The 14826-nt window shown below is 43.1% G+C and overlaps 1 protein-coding gene across 2 annotated transcripts in view; it reads right to left on the minus strand.

Moving 5' to 3' along the window:
• Nucleotides 1–14826, minus strand: part of SLC38A8 (solute carrier family 38 member 8) — a 53277-nt gene that overhangs the window by 12874 nt on the left and 25577 nt on the right. For both annotated transcript variants that reach the window (XM_068260162.1, XM_068260163.1), the window contains exons 4-5: nucleotides 3755–3856; nucleotides 1997–2054 (exon numbers count right to left, since the gene is read on the minus strand). In XM_068260162.1, the coding sequence (XP_068116263.1) occupies nucleotides 1997–2054; nucleotides 3755–3856 (160 nt within the window). The remainder of the gene's footprint in view (nucleotides 1–1996; nucleotides 2055–3754; nucleotides 3857–14826) is intronic.

The raw sequence follows: 14826 nt of genomic DNA on the forward strand, positions 1-14826 counted from the left end.
GAAATACATATGGCAGCCTCCCTATCCCTCTCACTTCAGTTGTCCTTTAACTTTAGAGTGAGTGTGGAATTAAGGTTTGCTATAAAGGACAACTGAAGTTAGAGGGCTATGGAGGCTGCCATATTAATTTCCTTGTAAACAATACCAGTTGCTGGGCAGCCCTGCTGGTCAATTTGGTTGCAGTAGTGTCTGAATCACACACCAGAAACAAGCATGCAGCTAATCTTGTCAGATCTGACAATGTCAGAAACACCTGATCTGCTGCATGCTTGTTCAGGGGCTATGGATAAAAGTATAAGAGGCAGTAGATCGGCAGGGCTGCCTGGGAACTGGTATTGGTTAAAAGTAAATAAATATGCAGTCTCCATATCCCTCTCACTTCAGTTGCCCTTTAATGCTGGGAATACACGTTTCGTTTTAGCCTTCGTTTTAGCCTTCGATTCGTTCGGTAAACGAATCGAGTGTTGAAAACGTATGTGAAAATAGTCATAATCTCATTATAGTTTCGATTAATAGACCCCAAAAACGAACGACTAGTGATCGAACATGTTTGATATTATCTCTCTTTATCCATCTAATCGAGCCATTTGTAGGCTTGATGGCTGTTCAGATCGATTATATATTAGTTTATGCCGTCCGTCCCTGTACTACGTTTCGTTTCTTTGCAGCCTTCGATCATTGGAAAAATGAAACCATCAGAATCGGAAAAAAAAACAAAACCGTGGGTGGTGATATTAACCGTACGGTCGATTATTTCGGGATCGAAAAGGACAAAAGGCACAATCGAAACGAAGGTTTAAACGAAGGCAAAAACGAAACGTGTATTCCCAGCATAAGAATCTAAAGCTGTAAATGACAGTTTCTCTAGAACAAGACAAGCACAGGAGCAAGAGCCCTGAGGGATGCAAAATGGCCATAGTGCCAGTCTGCCTTATCTAGCACCCACCCATTTGCTTCACATCCACTGACCACCATTTGTATGCTGTATGTTCTGATGGATCAAAAAAGTCTGTTCTGAGATGGTCCCTGGACTCCAGTGTATTTCTCTAGATATGCAACTCTCACTGATCAGCCTCATGTGGCTGAGAAACATACTTGTGAGAGCAGGGAACAGATAAAAGGTTCACTCATTCATTTATCTTTATGAAAGATGAATAAACATTGCCATTCATTAGGCAGTCACATTTTTTTAAACCAAAATTAGACCAGGTGAATTACGGAAAGTGCTATTAAGGCCTGGGACCTACTGGTGGCACTTTGTGAGGGATTGCTTTCCAAAATCACGAAGGTCTGCGATTTTGACCAGGATTTCAGATGCGATCACAATTTGCCATGCATCCATCGATGTGATCGCTTCAGGATCGCTCCCAAAACGCTGAGAGTAGACCCATCCCCATAGGGTTCCATTGGTGTAAAGCTTTGCTGGTACCCGGCAAACAGCAAGCACTGAAAAACCCCTCCCAGTGCATCCCAGGCCATAGGGGTAGGACTACAGATATTACTGTTATTCTCATCTGTTTATTTTCACTTTAGTTTCTCTTTAATGTGGACCTGAACTCTTAGACAGGCTAAACTCTCTAAATACACATAGGGTGCCTTTCTCTGTTTTCGTTCTGTCCTGTACAATTCCCCCTCATCTGTGTCTAATCACAAGTTGTATTTGATCTTGATCTTCCCTGTGTAAGCTGTATTTGATCTTGATCTTCCCTGTGTAAGCTGACTGCCACTGCAGATAAGCTCATTTGAAAGCACAGAATGTTAACAATATTTCTGCTTCCATGAAAGCAGGAAGTAGTCACACTGCAAATGTATTGCAGGATTTGTATCAGCTGTAACAAAGAAATGTTTTTCTTTTGTAACAAAGAAATATTTTTCTTTAAAGGTTATTATGCTGTTGCTTATCTTTTAGAGCAGGAGAAAATTCATGCATAAGGAGAGTAATATATATTTTAATCCTGTGAAGTTTGAAACAAAGAGGAGGAGAGCAACTAATTACCTGAAAGCCAAAGCAAATGGTGGGGATGACGCTGAACATTGAAGCCAATGAGGAAGCACTGCAGATGGAGACATTAGAGACACATTATAGCTACAGCATTTAACAGCCCCTAAAGCCCGAGTAATAATTCAGTAAAGCCAAGAGCAATGTTCAGAGTGCAGTAACTACTTGCAATTAAGGATGAGCAATGAGATGACAATTTTCTCATACTGATGCTAATGTTGTTGTAATTTGTATGCAGTTTGACGCTGGACCAATCAAATGCAGTTGCTGCAGATTTGGATTGGCCCAATTCCATGCTAGGTATAAATTTCAATAAAATTTGAATGAAGTTGGAAAATCTGCAGTTCATCAATTGCCTCTACTTGCAACTGGTTAATATTAACTGTACAAAATCCCAAATGCCCCGAGTCAATATTAAATATGTTAAATTGTAAAAACCATCTTAAGCTGTATATAGGAGTAATGAGTCACTAAACAACAATATAGCATCTGGAACAGTGCAGCCATCTCAGAATAGCCGCATTAGTGTACTTTCATATTGCATCTTTTGTGTTGTGTTGAAATGGACAATATGATTGCACCACAACGCAACGTGAACATGTTCAGTAAGGGTTCTGCCTCTGACACAGGAGACCAGAGTTCAAATCTCGTCTCTGTCTGTTCAGTAAGCCAGCACCTATTCAGTAGGAGACCTTAGGCAAGTCTTCCTAATGCTGCTATCTTGTCTAATTTTTCTGTTGGATTGAGCATAAATGGTAAATGCTAGGCCAGCTTCAGTTAGTACTGTTGTGGTACAGTGATTAAGGTACTTGCCCACCACACAGTGAGACCTGGGTTCAATTCTCAGCTATGGTATGTAAACTGGCTTTTCAAATAATATAATTCTCTGGCAGATGAGACCCTCCTCCCTCCGGTAGGAGGGAGGAGGGAATAGGTAAAAGGGTAGGAGGGTGGAAGGCTTAAAATAGGGGTTTGTGTGAAACCTAGATGTTAGCCTGGGACATTTGATGTGTATTTCAGTCAATCATGTCTGCCTCCAGGTATTAGAGACTTTGAAACATGTTTTCTATCATTTCTCTAGGCGTTAGAATTTTTTCTATTTTTCAAAGTTCGCCTCCCCATTGAAGTCTATTGCGGTTCGCAAACTTTTTCGTGAACCGAAAATCGGAGGTTCGCGACATCTCTACTGTAGATGAGTTTGATGGACTGACTTTGGACATGCCTGCTCTAGAGAAGCTACTGCCCAATCCTTACATTCACTTTGGATACCCCCCCCCAAAAAAATTAAAAAATTAAAATAATAAATATATATATATTTATCCAGTGTTTACAGTAGTAGTACAAAAAAAAATGTCCAGTCATATTTAAAATGAAATATACACTATATCCTTGAATTGGCATGGCATCACCCTGAACTCCCCTATCTCCACTGAAATGGCATTTTCTGGACAGAAGACTTGTTCTGTTCCTCCGTGGAGGAAATAGCTGGGGCTCATGCAGCATAGTGATAGCAAAACAGACATTGTGTAAGCATTGCCTGGTGGACCCTCCTCTGTCCAAATCTGCCACCACCTGCACTGTGTCTTATTGTACTCTCTGAAAGTTAAACCAGTAGGCTTTACATGAATGAGCGGAGCTCATAGACCAATAACCAGCACCTTCATAATGTCATTTGCTGCTAGTATAAACAGGAAGTGGCTCTTTCCTCACCTACAGAGGTAGTGAAGAAGACAGAAACAGACCAGTCATACTTACCTAGAGGTATTTTCTAGCTTGTGGAATGTGATGTTTTCCGTGAGGTAATACTTTACAATGATCACCACTGTCAGGTAGCAGGCAGCCAAGGTCCCAAGAATACTGAAGCGACAAGAGGGCAGAAGGGACAGTTACAAATCATCACATTGACCCAACAGTAAAAACCCATTGTTCTGTATTTCACACAATACATCCCATTCAGTATTAGACAATTATTCTTGCATTTATTAAAGTTAATTACCTCCCTGGCCTGTAGTGTCAAAAGTAAGTCTGAAGTATAGAAGAAGCTGAAAGCACTAGCATCCATTAACATACATTATTTACTTTAAAGCTTTCTTCGGGCCCAGCAAGGCACAAACTGACACCTTCTGAGCCCTTTTCTTCCTGTATGGGCATATTATTTAAAGTAGACCGAAATTGTAAAATTCCAAAGTGAAAAACAGCCAAAATTGATAATCACCATGACAGTTCCATGTCTTTTTCACCCAATGGAGCAAAACAGCTAATTTCTGCATTAAGCAACAGGGCAGCACTTACTTTCAAGGCAAACTGTTTAGTATCTTTTTCACAGCTGTTGTTCTGCCTCCCCTTCTGCTCAAAATACATGCACTTTACCCCCCAACTGTCAGAAATGCCAGTCAGCCAATTCCTGGGAAGTTCATAATGCATCCTTGGAGAAGATGTCGGTTTCCATGGCCAAAGGAGTAGAACTGCTTAGGTAAGAAATTACCCCCCCCCCCCTACCTAGGCAGGTGCTTGTGCCCTATTGGGTGTCAAGGGGCACACCTACCACCTTCTTTGACCTCTGTCCACTTCAGTTTACCAAAAGGATCACAAGGAGGCCCAAAATCTACTACCTTGCCTAGGGCCCCGTTACATTACAATCCATCTCTTCTGTTGCAGGTTACCAAAATGAACATGTACCAGTATCGGTGATATTTTCAAACTACACATCAGTTATATGTATTTGTATTTGTTTCTTTGCTCTTGTCTCGTTGGATTGGCCTGTCCCGGTTCCAGCACTGTCCCAGGGAAGTGTGAGCGGATTTCTGGTGATTTCTATTTGTATTTGTGTTGCTGGATGTCCTGATTGCTCATGTATCTATGCTCCTCATAATCGTATGTTTTTGTACTATGTACAGTAATACGGAATATGTTGGTGCTATGTAAATAAAAACTATTATTACAATGGTCTCAAAACTGAGTGTCCCACCAACCCGCAGAATCCAAGGAACAGGAAAAGAGCTGCATTGCAGTTTTGCTGCCATACACCATTTACGTGGACATATCCACCTGATTGCTGTTAGAATTAGCTTTGTTTTATTCTTTGGTTTGGTTTGGTTGGGTTTTAACTGCCTTTGGAAAATGCTCCGTAGCCATTCTTTTCTCTGTGCAGTATTGCCATTTTACAGCTTATGGTTTCAAGTGATTAAACTTCTCAGAGTGCTGAACAAAGACTAATTGCTGAAATAACTTAAAATCACAATGCAGATTTGTTTGCAGCAGACAGAAATCCAATCAACAGCCCGGCTACATTACGCTGAATTATCTGTTGTCAATATTACGGGAGCTAAAAGCTGATGCAGCAGTCCTATGCATTATACACAACTAAAGTCAATAGCAGGCTTGCATCCATGTATAAAAAAAATAAAGTGATGCAAGATAGACTAAAAGACCACCTTTTAAAGCCATTGCTACAAATACCCCAGCTTTGTGTTAGGGTCTATTTCCACTAGGATATTACATTTCGCATACATTTTTCCTTTCTTGCAAATTTTCATGTTTTTATGTGAATTTTAATGCCTCTAACAATTATTACATGAGAAACGGAAGTGTGATACAGAAATCTGCAGCATGCAATCAATTTTTTTCTGCATCAAAACGTGAAAATTTGCTTTTAATGGAAATGACTCCATTGACATTCATTGGTTAAATTTTTAACGTGAAAATTTGCATTGCAAATCTGTACTTAGTGGAAATGGATCCTACTGACAAGTCTGTACAAGAAAACTTTAGGTATGCCAGTAAATGCGAGTAAAGGAACAGGGGGAATGTATGGCAAATATGCACCTTGGAACTTTAAGAGTAGACCTCCATAAAGAATCAATTGAATTGTTCCGCCAGGTTGAATGGTGGCTTTTAATGAAAAATTGCAAAGCATATCGCTTTAGGGCCCGTTTCCACTATAGCGTTACGAAATCGCCGGCGAATCACAGCAGGCAAATCGCATGCGGGTGCGATTCCGCATGCGTTTTTTGCCGCGATTTCGCATGCGATTTCGCATAGGTAAGGCTGTATGCGATTTTAACCATGTCACTGCCTGTGTGAATTAACATGGGTACCTATGCGAAATCGCATGCGAAATCGCGGCAAAAAACGCATGGGGAAAACGCATGCGATTTCCCTATTAAATACATTGCGTGCGATTCGCCTGCATTCCACACGCAGGCGAATTCTGAGGGCACTACCCTGCAGATTTTTTCTGCACAGAAAAACGTGCGGGGAAACGCACAAGTGGAAACAGTCCCATCCACTTGTACTGACTGTGCGAATCCGCATGCGGGCACCGCATGCGGATTCGCGATAGTGGAAACGGGCCCTCATAGTAAAGCCTTTCATAGAGTAAATTTGTAGAGCTATATAAATACAGTGAATGCTAGCAAACCATTCAGGGTCCAGGGACAATGTTGTGTTGGTAAATGGATGCGCTGTGCAGTAGTGTGTGCACTTTTGCTTGCATTTGTGAGTGCAATGACCCACTAGCAGCACTATCCCATTCAGTGTAGTTCAATGGGGTCAGAGCTTTTATGGAGAGCAATGCAGGAGCTGTGTGTTTTACTACACAAATGTGTGCTCAGACCCTTAAAGAGACTCCGTAACAATCCAGTTTTTTATCATCCTACAAGTTCCAAAAGCTTTTCTAATGTGTTCTGGCTAACTGCAGCACGTTCTACTATCACCATCTCTGTAATAAATCAACTTACCTCTCTCTTGTCAGACTTGTCAGCCTGTGTCTGGAAGGCTGCCAAGTTCTTCAGTGTTGTGGTTCTGTGATGCATCTCCCCCTTCCAGGCCCCTCTCTGCACACTGCCTGTGTATTATTTAGGATTAGAGCAGCTTCTCTCTTCTCTCTTATCTTTTACAAGCTGGATAAATCCTCCTCTGAGCTGGCTGGGCTTTCACATACTGAAGAATTAAATACAGGCAGAGCTGTCTGCACTCTGCAGGAAGAAACAGCCTGACACTTTAGTGGAAGATAGCTGCAGGGGGAAAGAAACACACAAATGATCTCTTGAGATTCAAAAGGAAGGCTGTATACAGCCTGCTTATGTATGGATGTATTTTCTATGTGTGGACATACTGTACATCAACCTACTTCCTGTTTTGGTGGCCATTTTGTTTGTTTATAAACAAACTTTTTAAAACTGTTTTTAACCACTTTTAATACGGCGGGGAGCGGCGAAATTGTGACAGAGGGTAATAGGAGATGTCCCCTAACGCACTGGTATGTTTACTTTTGTGCGATTTTAACAATACAGATTCTCTTTAAGACTGAAAGAATTACTCCACACATACTAGAGGTTTATTGGCCAAAATGCTGCAATGCTGCAAAATGCCTAACCCTAACCAACCTCCACACCAATGCCTAACCTTAACCAATCCCCCACAGCAAAATGCCTAACTCTTAATGCCCCCCCCCCCCCCCCCTCGCCATTCCTGCAATTCACCTATAAAAACATGCAAATAAGTGCCGCAGTAGTTTCAGCACCACTGCAGGCACCAATGTTGATAGCAGCGGCTAGCGGCTATACATGTAAATTTGGGTGCCCCTATTTGTAGAGTGGGAGGCCCTGCAATGTTCTCAGGTGCTTCCGCACCCACATTTCCTCTTATAGCTGCTAATCGCAGCTATTAACATGGGCGCCTCTGGTGGCGCTGATACTGCCACGGCACCTCCACTCTTTACCATTGTCATAGGAGGAGGTCAAAGACCACCTAATACTGCTAACTGGGGGGTAGAGGGACAAAGTCCACCTAATGCTGCCATCTGGTGGATGGGGGTCCACAAAGTTCTTTTAGTTCAGGACCTGATTTCGCCTAAAACCAATCCTGTGCAGAGGATCAGCACAACAGACAGGTAAGAAGCTTTTTTAACAAAAAGGTAAGCAATGGTATTTTCCATTTTCCCCTCAGCTCACATTGTTGTTGAATACGGCTTGCTCTAGCACTCCCCGCAGTCACATTCCAGTAGTGGAAGAAATAAAGCACTAATACAGAACTGTGGCCACAGAGCAGTATAAAGCAAATTCCAAGCTGTGCCATATGACGCCACAGACATACATTGCAGGGAAAATGGGTCACATCTCTGGGCTTCCACTTGTATTTGGGACAAAGCGATGCTTGAAGAAATATAGGGAATTCAGAAGAGGTAGAAGTGACCTAGATTCTCTATACTAAAAGAAAGTGGCTCATACAGCCAATGATCATACCCTAAAGCCATCTGACCACGCTGCCTCTGCCATGTCCCCTGACAGCATTTCTTCTGCTTCTCTTCATTGCTACATTTTTCTGTGCAGATATCAGGGCCAAAACCGCAGAATGGTTTAAAAAGGAAAGAGTGGAAATAAGAAAAAAACTATCCATACAAAGTCTGCATTAAGAGGCATTTTCTGCAAATGTAATCCGTGAACTATACTACGAACCACTTAATAGTTCAGCTCAAACAAAGCTTCTGTTTCCAGCTGGGGAACGAGTAGGAAAGGGCGAGGACATCTGCCAGTTATTTTGTAGCGCTGTGCTCTTCCCCATAGGGATGATTACCCTTTACTTCCAGTGGCCAGAGCAGTGACAGCAAAAGACAACAATCTCCTCTCCAACAGCGACCAAAGCAACCATTAAACCTCTAATGTCTCCTTACTCCATCCAAGACTATCAAGACTAATCTTTAAAGGGGAACTTCAGCCTAAACAAACACACTGTCATTAAGTTACATTAGTTATGTTAATTAGAATAGATAGGTAATATCATTTTTTACCCACCCTGTTTTAAAAGAACAGGCAAATGTTTGTGATTCATGGGGGCTGCCATCTTTGTCATGGGGGCAGCCATCTTTTTGGTTGAAAGGAGGTGACAAGGAGCAGGAGACACAGTTCCAACTGTCCTGTGTTCTGATAACCCCTCCCAGCTGCACACGCTAGGCTTCAAATGTCAAATTCAAAATGTAAAAAAAAAAAAAAAAAAGTGCACCAAAACAGCAGAACGAGAGCAACAACATCAGCAATCCCATCATGCTTTGCACAGCATCAGGGAAAAAAAGCCCGGGCAGTTTTCTTCTGTGCAGCTAAAAATGAGGCTTGTATAAGAGAAACAAAGTTCTGATGCTGTGAAACTGTTAAAGAAACACCAAGCCTCTTCAGTGCTGCTGAGTCGATTTTTAGTCTGGAGGTTCACTTTAACCTTTCCCTACCCTTTCCTCTAGTAATAGAAGTTATGTTTCACAGATCAAAATGCCCTTAAACGCCTTTATTTAGAATGATATAGTGGCAGTTGTGACCAAGCCTGGTCTTTCTTGTCCCCAGCGATGACTCGCTTACATTTGCAGATTATGAGAGTCACACCATTGAAAAAAAAACCTCCCCCACTGCCGGCTGTGACACGATTGACCCTTATAGGGATTGTAATATCAATCAAAAGCCTGGAGCGCACATCCGATTTTGATTGGTCAAAGGCTTGGCCCATTTTAGCACTTCCTTGTACAGTAGTATGAGAGCTTGCACAATCTGTTTATAGTTTTCAAAGTCTGTTGGCCCTCATACTACATGGTTGTGGTAATATTGGCCAATCAAAATTGGAAGTGTGTACACGCTTTAAGCTCAATCAGGAAAGGTCAATCAATTTTGTTGATTAGACATGGGGGAAAATGCTGGGGTATCGATGCCCGCATTGCTTTTTGCTGCATCGTTTGGTACAAAGCTAGCAGTGGTGGCAGTTTGATAGCTAGTCGACCAGATTTTTGGTGGAGTCTAATTTAAATAAATTTGCAACCTCCTACCAGGGTGGACTTTACTTTTACATTCCTTCTTTCTGGTACAGGCCCCTCCCCCATCAATGCCCCCTGCCACTCAAAGTGGTGCAGGAAACCAGGTGGGGTTTTATAGTTAACCATCTCAGCACATAGACCTGTTCCTGTATGTCCACCTGCCTTGCCTTCAGACTCTTTTCACATTTATCTTCTGTTAGCTCCCGTCACATCACGCGAGTGCAGCCATTGGGAGGTGGATGTGAATGCAAGGAGAATGGCTAGAGTGAGGTACACAGGAGGAGAAAAGATACCAAGTTTTTTTAGCTACACTCCTGCCAGTAGTATCAGTATTTGAAGAAAAGCAAGTATGTAACAACATTTTTTTCAGAAGAGAAAGATTGCTACAGACTGCTACCCAGCATAAAGTAATGGATGACACATGCTAAACAGAAGAGGTAGAAAATAGTATTGTGTGGGTGTCTATAGGTTAGTGTTTGTCTAGTGTGGGTGCAAGGGCTATGGATGAGGGACATCACCATTAAGGACCTAATAAGGTCATAGCCTGCACTCCTCTTCAAAAGAGCTTTTAATGAGCATTGCGGATCACCAACGATCCCTCACACCCAGGATCCTGCTTTTTCAGTCGGCTCCCTTCAGGCCAGAGGTATCAGCCCATCTCCACAGGGACCTCAAGGCACGGGAACAGCTTCTCCCCCTCAGCGGTCAACTCACTGAACTCCTTGACTCACTACCCCCCCTCCCCCGCCCAATCCCCCTCAGGTCATTCTTCCTCTACTAGCTAAAATCATCTTAAGCACGTCTGCACTGCAGAACTCTATACATTTTGTGAACACTTTTTTTGTTATGTAATTGCTATATTTGTATTCGTTTTGGAGTATGCTACCCTGCTACCTCTGTTATCTCCTTTCCTATACCTAAGCCCTGCATTGTGGCAAGCCAAAATCTGGGCACAACCCAGTAGTACTTGGCGATAATAAAATTATTCTGATTCTAATGATCCAACATTTTGGGCATGCAGAGGACCCCTTTATCAAAGAATATAATACAATTTAAGCCATTGACCCCAGCTGGGAGCTTCGTCACTCACACTGCGATGTGCCCTGTGCTTGCGCCTCCAAAACAAGCGGGCTATGACCTTATTATGTTATTCATTTATGGATTCATTTGAAAGATTACCTGCCATTGGCAACAGAAGTATTTTTTAACAACATGAGTAACTATAATGATGTTCTAATACTGATTTGTTCGTTAAAAACAATGGGAAATGCTAGGATAATAAATGCCATTACACAAACAGTTTGCTTAGGCAATGCTTGGCTTGCCTATTTAGCTCCATATTTTGCTGAGATGTTTATAATTGCACTATAGCATTTTACAGGCTTGCTGGCCAGATGCCTTTGCAGAAGGTTTTCTGTCACAGCTTATAAAAGCACTCTGCCAAATGAATGGCTACAATTGGCACCTGCATAGGCCTAGCATCAGACAGCTGGGTAGTTTGTATGGAAAACCAGTACAGTATGAATGGGGAAGAGTCTGCAGAGCATACAGCCTCTGCATATTATACTGGACAATGATTATACTGGAGCACTACATCATATTCAAGTGAATGAAAGAGGTCTCCCATGATGCATATGGAATAAAAAGGTGCCTGGAAATCTGGGCACCCAGGAAAGCTCTTAGGAGAATATTGGTAACCCTACGCCCCCCCCCCCCCCACTGCACAAACACCTAACCCTACCCCCTCCCCTGCACAGACACCCTACCTGACACCTAACCCTAACCCCCCCCCCCCCACACACACACACACACACACACACACACACACACACATCATACCTGATGCTTAACCCCAATGGCGTAGCAATAGGAGATGCAGAGGTTGTGTCAGCACCAGGGTCCCTGGACCAGAGAGGCCCACTAGGGGTCCTTCGTCCATCTTATTAGCTATGCATTGGTGCTATGCTGGTAATGAACACCTCTGTATGTGCATTGCATAGTAGTATTCCTTAAACTGTTTCCTTACTCTGACACTGCAGCTGTCCTTGGTAGGTTTTGGGGCCCCATATCAATAGAGCGCTTGGGGCCCCATGTAAAACTCGCACTGGGGCACTAAGCTTCTTAGTTTTACCACTGTCTAACCCTAACCCCCCCTCCCCCCCCCCCACACACACACACAGTCACCCTACCTGACACGTAACCCTAACCAACCCCTCCCCCTTGCCTAACCTTAAAGGGGCATTATGGCTAATATTGTTGATTTTAGTTAATAAAGTAAATAATGTGCACAAGAGGTACAAGTTATAAAAAAAAGTAAGTATCTAGTGAAAAGTTAAGTGGTGTCTGACAGGACACATTGCTGCAGCTGGGGGAGGATGGGAATACACATAAGCGACGGAGTTAGCGACGGAGTTCAGAAGAGCTCATTAACCACGCTGCTTGCGATGTGTTTAATCACTGTAGCGTCTCTGGCTGAGTCTGCCCCTCCTTTCTCTCACACAGACTGTCCGTGTGTCCTCAGCAGAACCAGAGACTCAGCCAGAGACGCTGCAGAGATTAAACACATTGCTCTTAACTACCTCCACTTGCAATCACTGCCAAAGTTAAACACAAATTACAAAACACAAAACTTAAAATTTAGCATGCAGTATAGTAGGGCTGAAGGGGAAATTCTCAGAACAAGCAGATCTCTAACCCAAAAAGTGGAAGTCCAAGCAAACTAACGTCATATGTTGCCTATTGATCACCTAGTGGTTGTAAAGGTGCCCATACATCAGAAGATGTAGTATGGACAGACTGACCAAGAGACAGACCTCTCTCTGATCGAATCTGATGGGAGAGAGATCTGTTATCTGCCCATACACCACAGGCCGACTTTTGGCCAATTTCAGCATGAAATCTCCTGAGAATTGGCTTTATGGCGCTGCACCTGCCGCGTCACCTACGTTATGCCTGCAAACGTGTATGGGGACCAAGACCGGAGTCAGCGATGGACAGGTAAAGTATACTGTAGTGCTTAGGAGTTCCGTCGTGTTCGTCACTTGTCCCAACATGGCACACAGTTACCGCCACAGACCCGATCAAGCAAGTTGGCCCTACACCGTGCATGTTTGATCCATACATGCAGCCAATTTCATTCTGAAATTGGTTGCATTGTCGATCAGGCATGCCCTTGGCGTACACCGATTTTTATCCGCCCATAATAATCAAATCAGATTGTTGATCATCCGCCAAGTCGCCTGATGTAAGATATTTTAAATATATCTGCTGCTAGTAATTTATTTGCTAGCATAGCTTCAGGCTGATATAAGATTAGGATGCTTTTCTGCTGATTCCTAAATATTACCCATTGACATTGCTCTCTAGAGGCTGAAATGCACACTGTAGACAAGACGAGGCAAGACACAGAACATTTATATCATGCTTTTCTCTTGGCAGACTCAACCCACCAGGGCTGCAGCCACGAGGGAACGCTCTACCGGCGACCAGGATCATTAGGGAACCTTGCCCAAAGACTCCTTAATGCTTTACGTACTGGCTTGAGCAAAGATTGTCAAAGGGCTCAAATCCCACATCAAAGGCAAATGCCTTACCAGTAAGCTATCCAGCTGTCCACTGTAACAAGTAAAAGCAGGATCAGAGTGCCACAGTTTATGCTAATGAATGTAATAGTTGTGTTTTTTGCTGAGCTTCCTGTGCGAGAGCATGAAGGAAATTACAGCCAGCATTGCTACCTGCTGTGTGATCTGTGATCTGACATTAGTGGCTGGCCTGGATCTAGAAAGGCAACAAACAATTATAGGAATTACAGTACAAGCAGTGCACCGCTAGCGTCAACTCAAGAGTTTTCTTCCTGCGGAGACCATGTACAGTAATTGTGATTTGACAGCACATTTTGAGGCAACAAAATATCTTCTATACAGTGTAGGGCTCAGTTACTCTTGCTCTATATTGTGATATTTATGGGCAGCCCAGACCCTAAATACAGGCCCGTAAAGGATTCTTTACAAACTGTATTGTATATTTTGCAAATATTACACTTCTTACATCATTGCTTTGTATTTGTGTAGATACACTCACTAGCAACTGCAAAGAATTCTTACAAAAAAAAAAGCTAAATGGCAGAATCGCCCTGCTGCAATCACTTAATGAATATCACTAGTTCAGTTTCTGCTCTGTGCAGGTCACTGCTTATGCAGGAATATGAGAGCTAGTGGGTCTCCTGTGCACCAACCAGTGTGCTCTTGCTATGGCTGCAAAGAAATTGGAATTTCTTGGCCACAGAGACATAACTGGCTATACAGTGAGAATGTAAGATCATTTTATAACGTAATTGTGTACGATTTATGCATCACTGGAATATTGTATAGCACTTTAATTTTATTTAATTTTTTTTTTTGACACAAAAGTAAGTTTGTGCTTGAAGTGACTGAAGCAGGTTAACATTACCCACTACTTTCTATAAGGCCCGGTTCACATTAGCGGTCGCCGTCCGGAATCGCCGTGCCGGAGCCGGACCGCATGCAGAACGGACGGAACGGACGCACGGCATAGCAATGAAAGCCTATGTGTCCGTTCACATGCGTCCGTTTCGTCCGGACCGGATCCGGACCGGATCCAGACTCCGGCATAAGACCCAACATGCGCTATTTTTTGGTCTGGCTCCTCCGGCAGCCGTATCCGGAGCGGAGCCGGACTGCACCATCCGGCCAATACAAACCAATGAGAACCGGAGAGCGCACAACACACTGGCTAAAAATCCGGATGTTCTAACCCACTTCCTATGCGTATTGTAGCGGCGATTTTGGATGGGGACACATGGGCAAGCATTTTGGAGTGGAGCAGCAGTGATTTTAAACGTGCTGGAGATGTTGGCAGTATGTCGGAGGTGGAGGTGAGTGCTAAACAGCGTAGGGCCTGATTCCACAGGTCCACCTTCTGCTGACCTCCCAGACCCCAACATTTTTATTCTATTTCTACTATCTTTTGCCAAACGGATCCGGATCGCATCCTGATGAACACCTGATGCAAC

This window comes from Hyperolius riggenbachi, chromosome 11, assembly GCF_040937935.1.
Source record: "Hyperolius riggenbachi isolate aHypRig1 chromosome 11, aHypRig1.pri, whole genome shotgun sequence".
NCBI lineage: Eukaryota > Metazoa > Chordata > Amphibia > Anura > Hyperoliidae > Hyperolius > Hyperolius riggenbachi.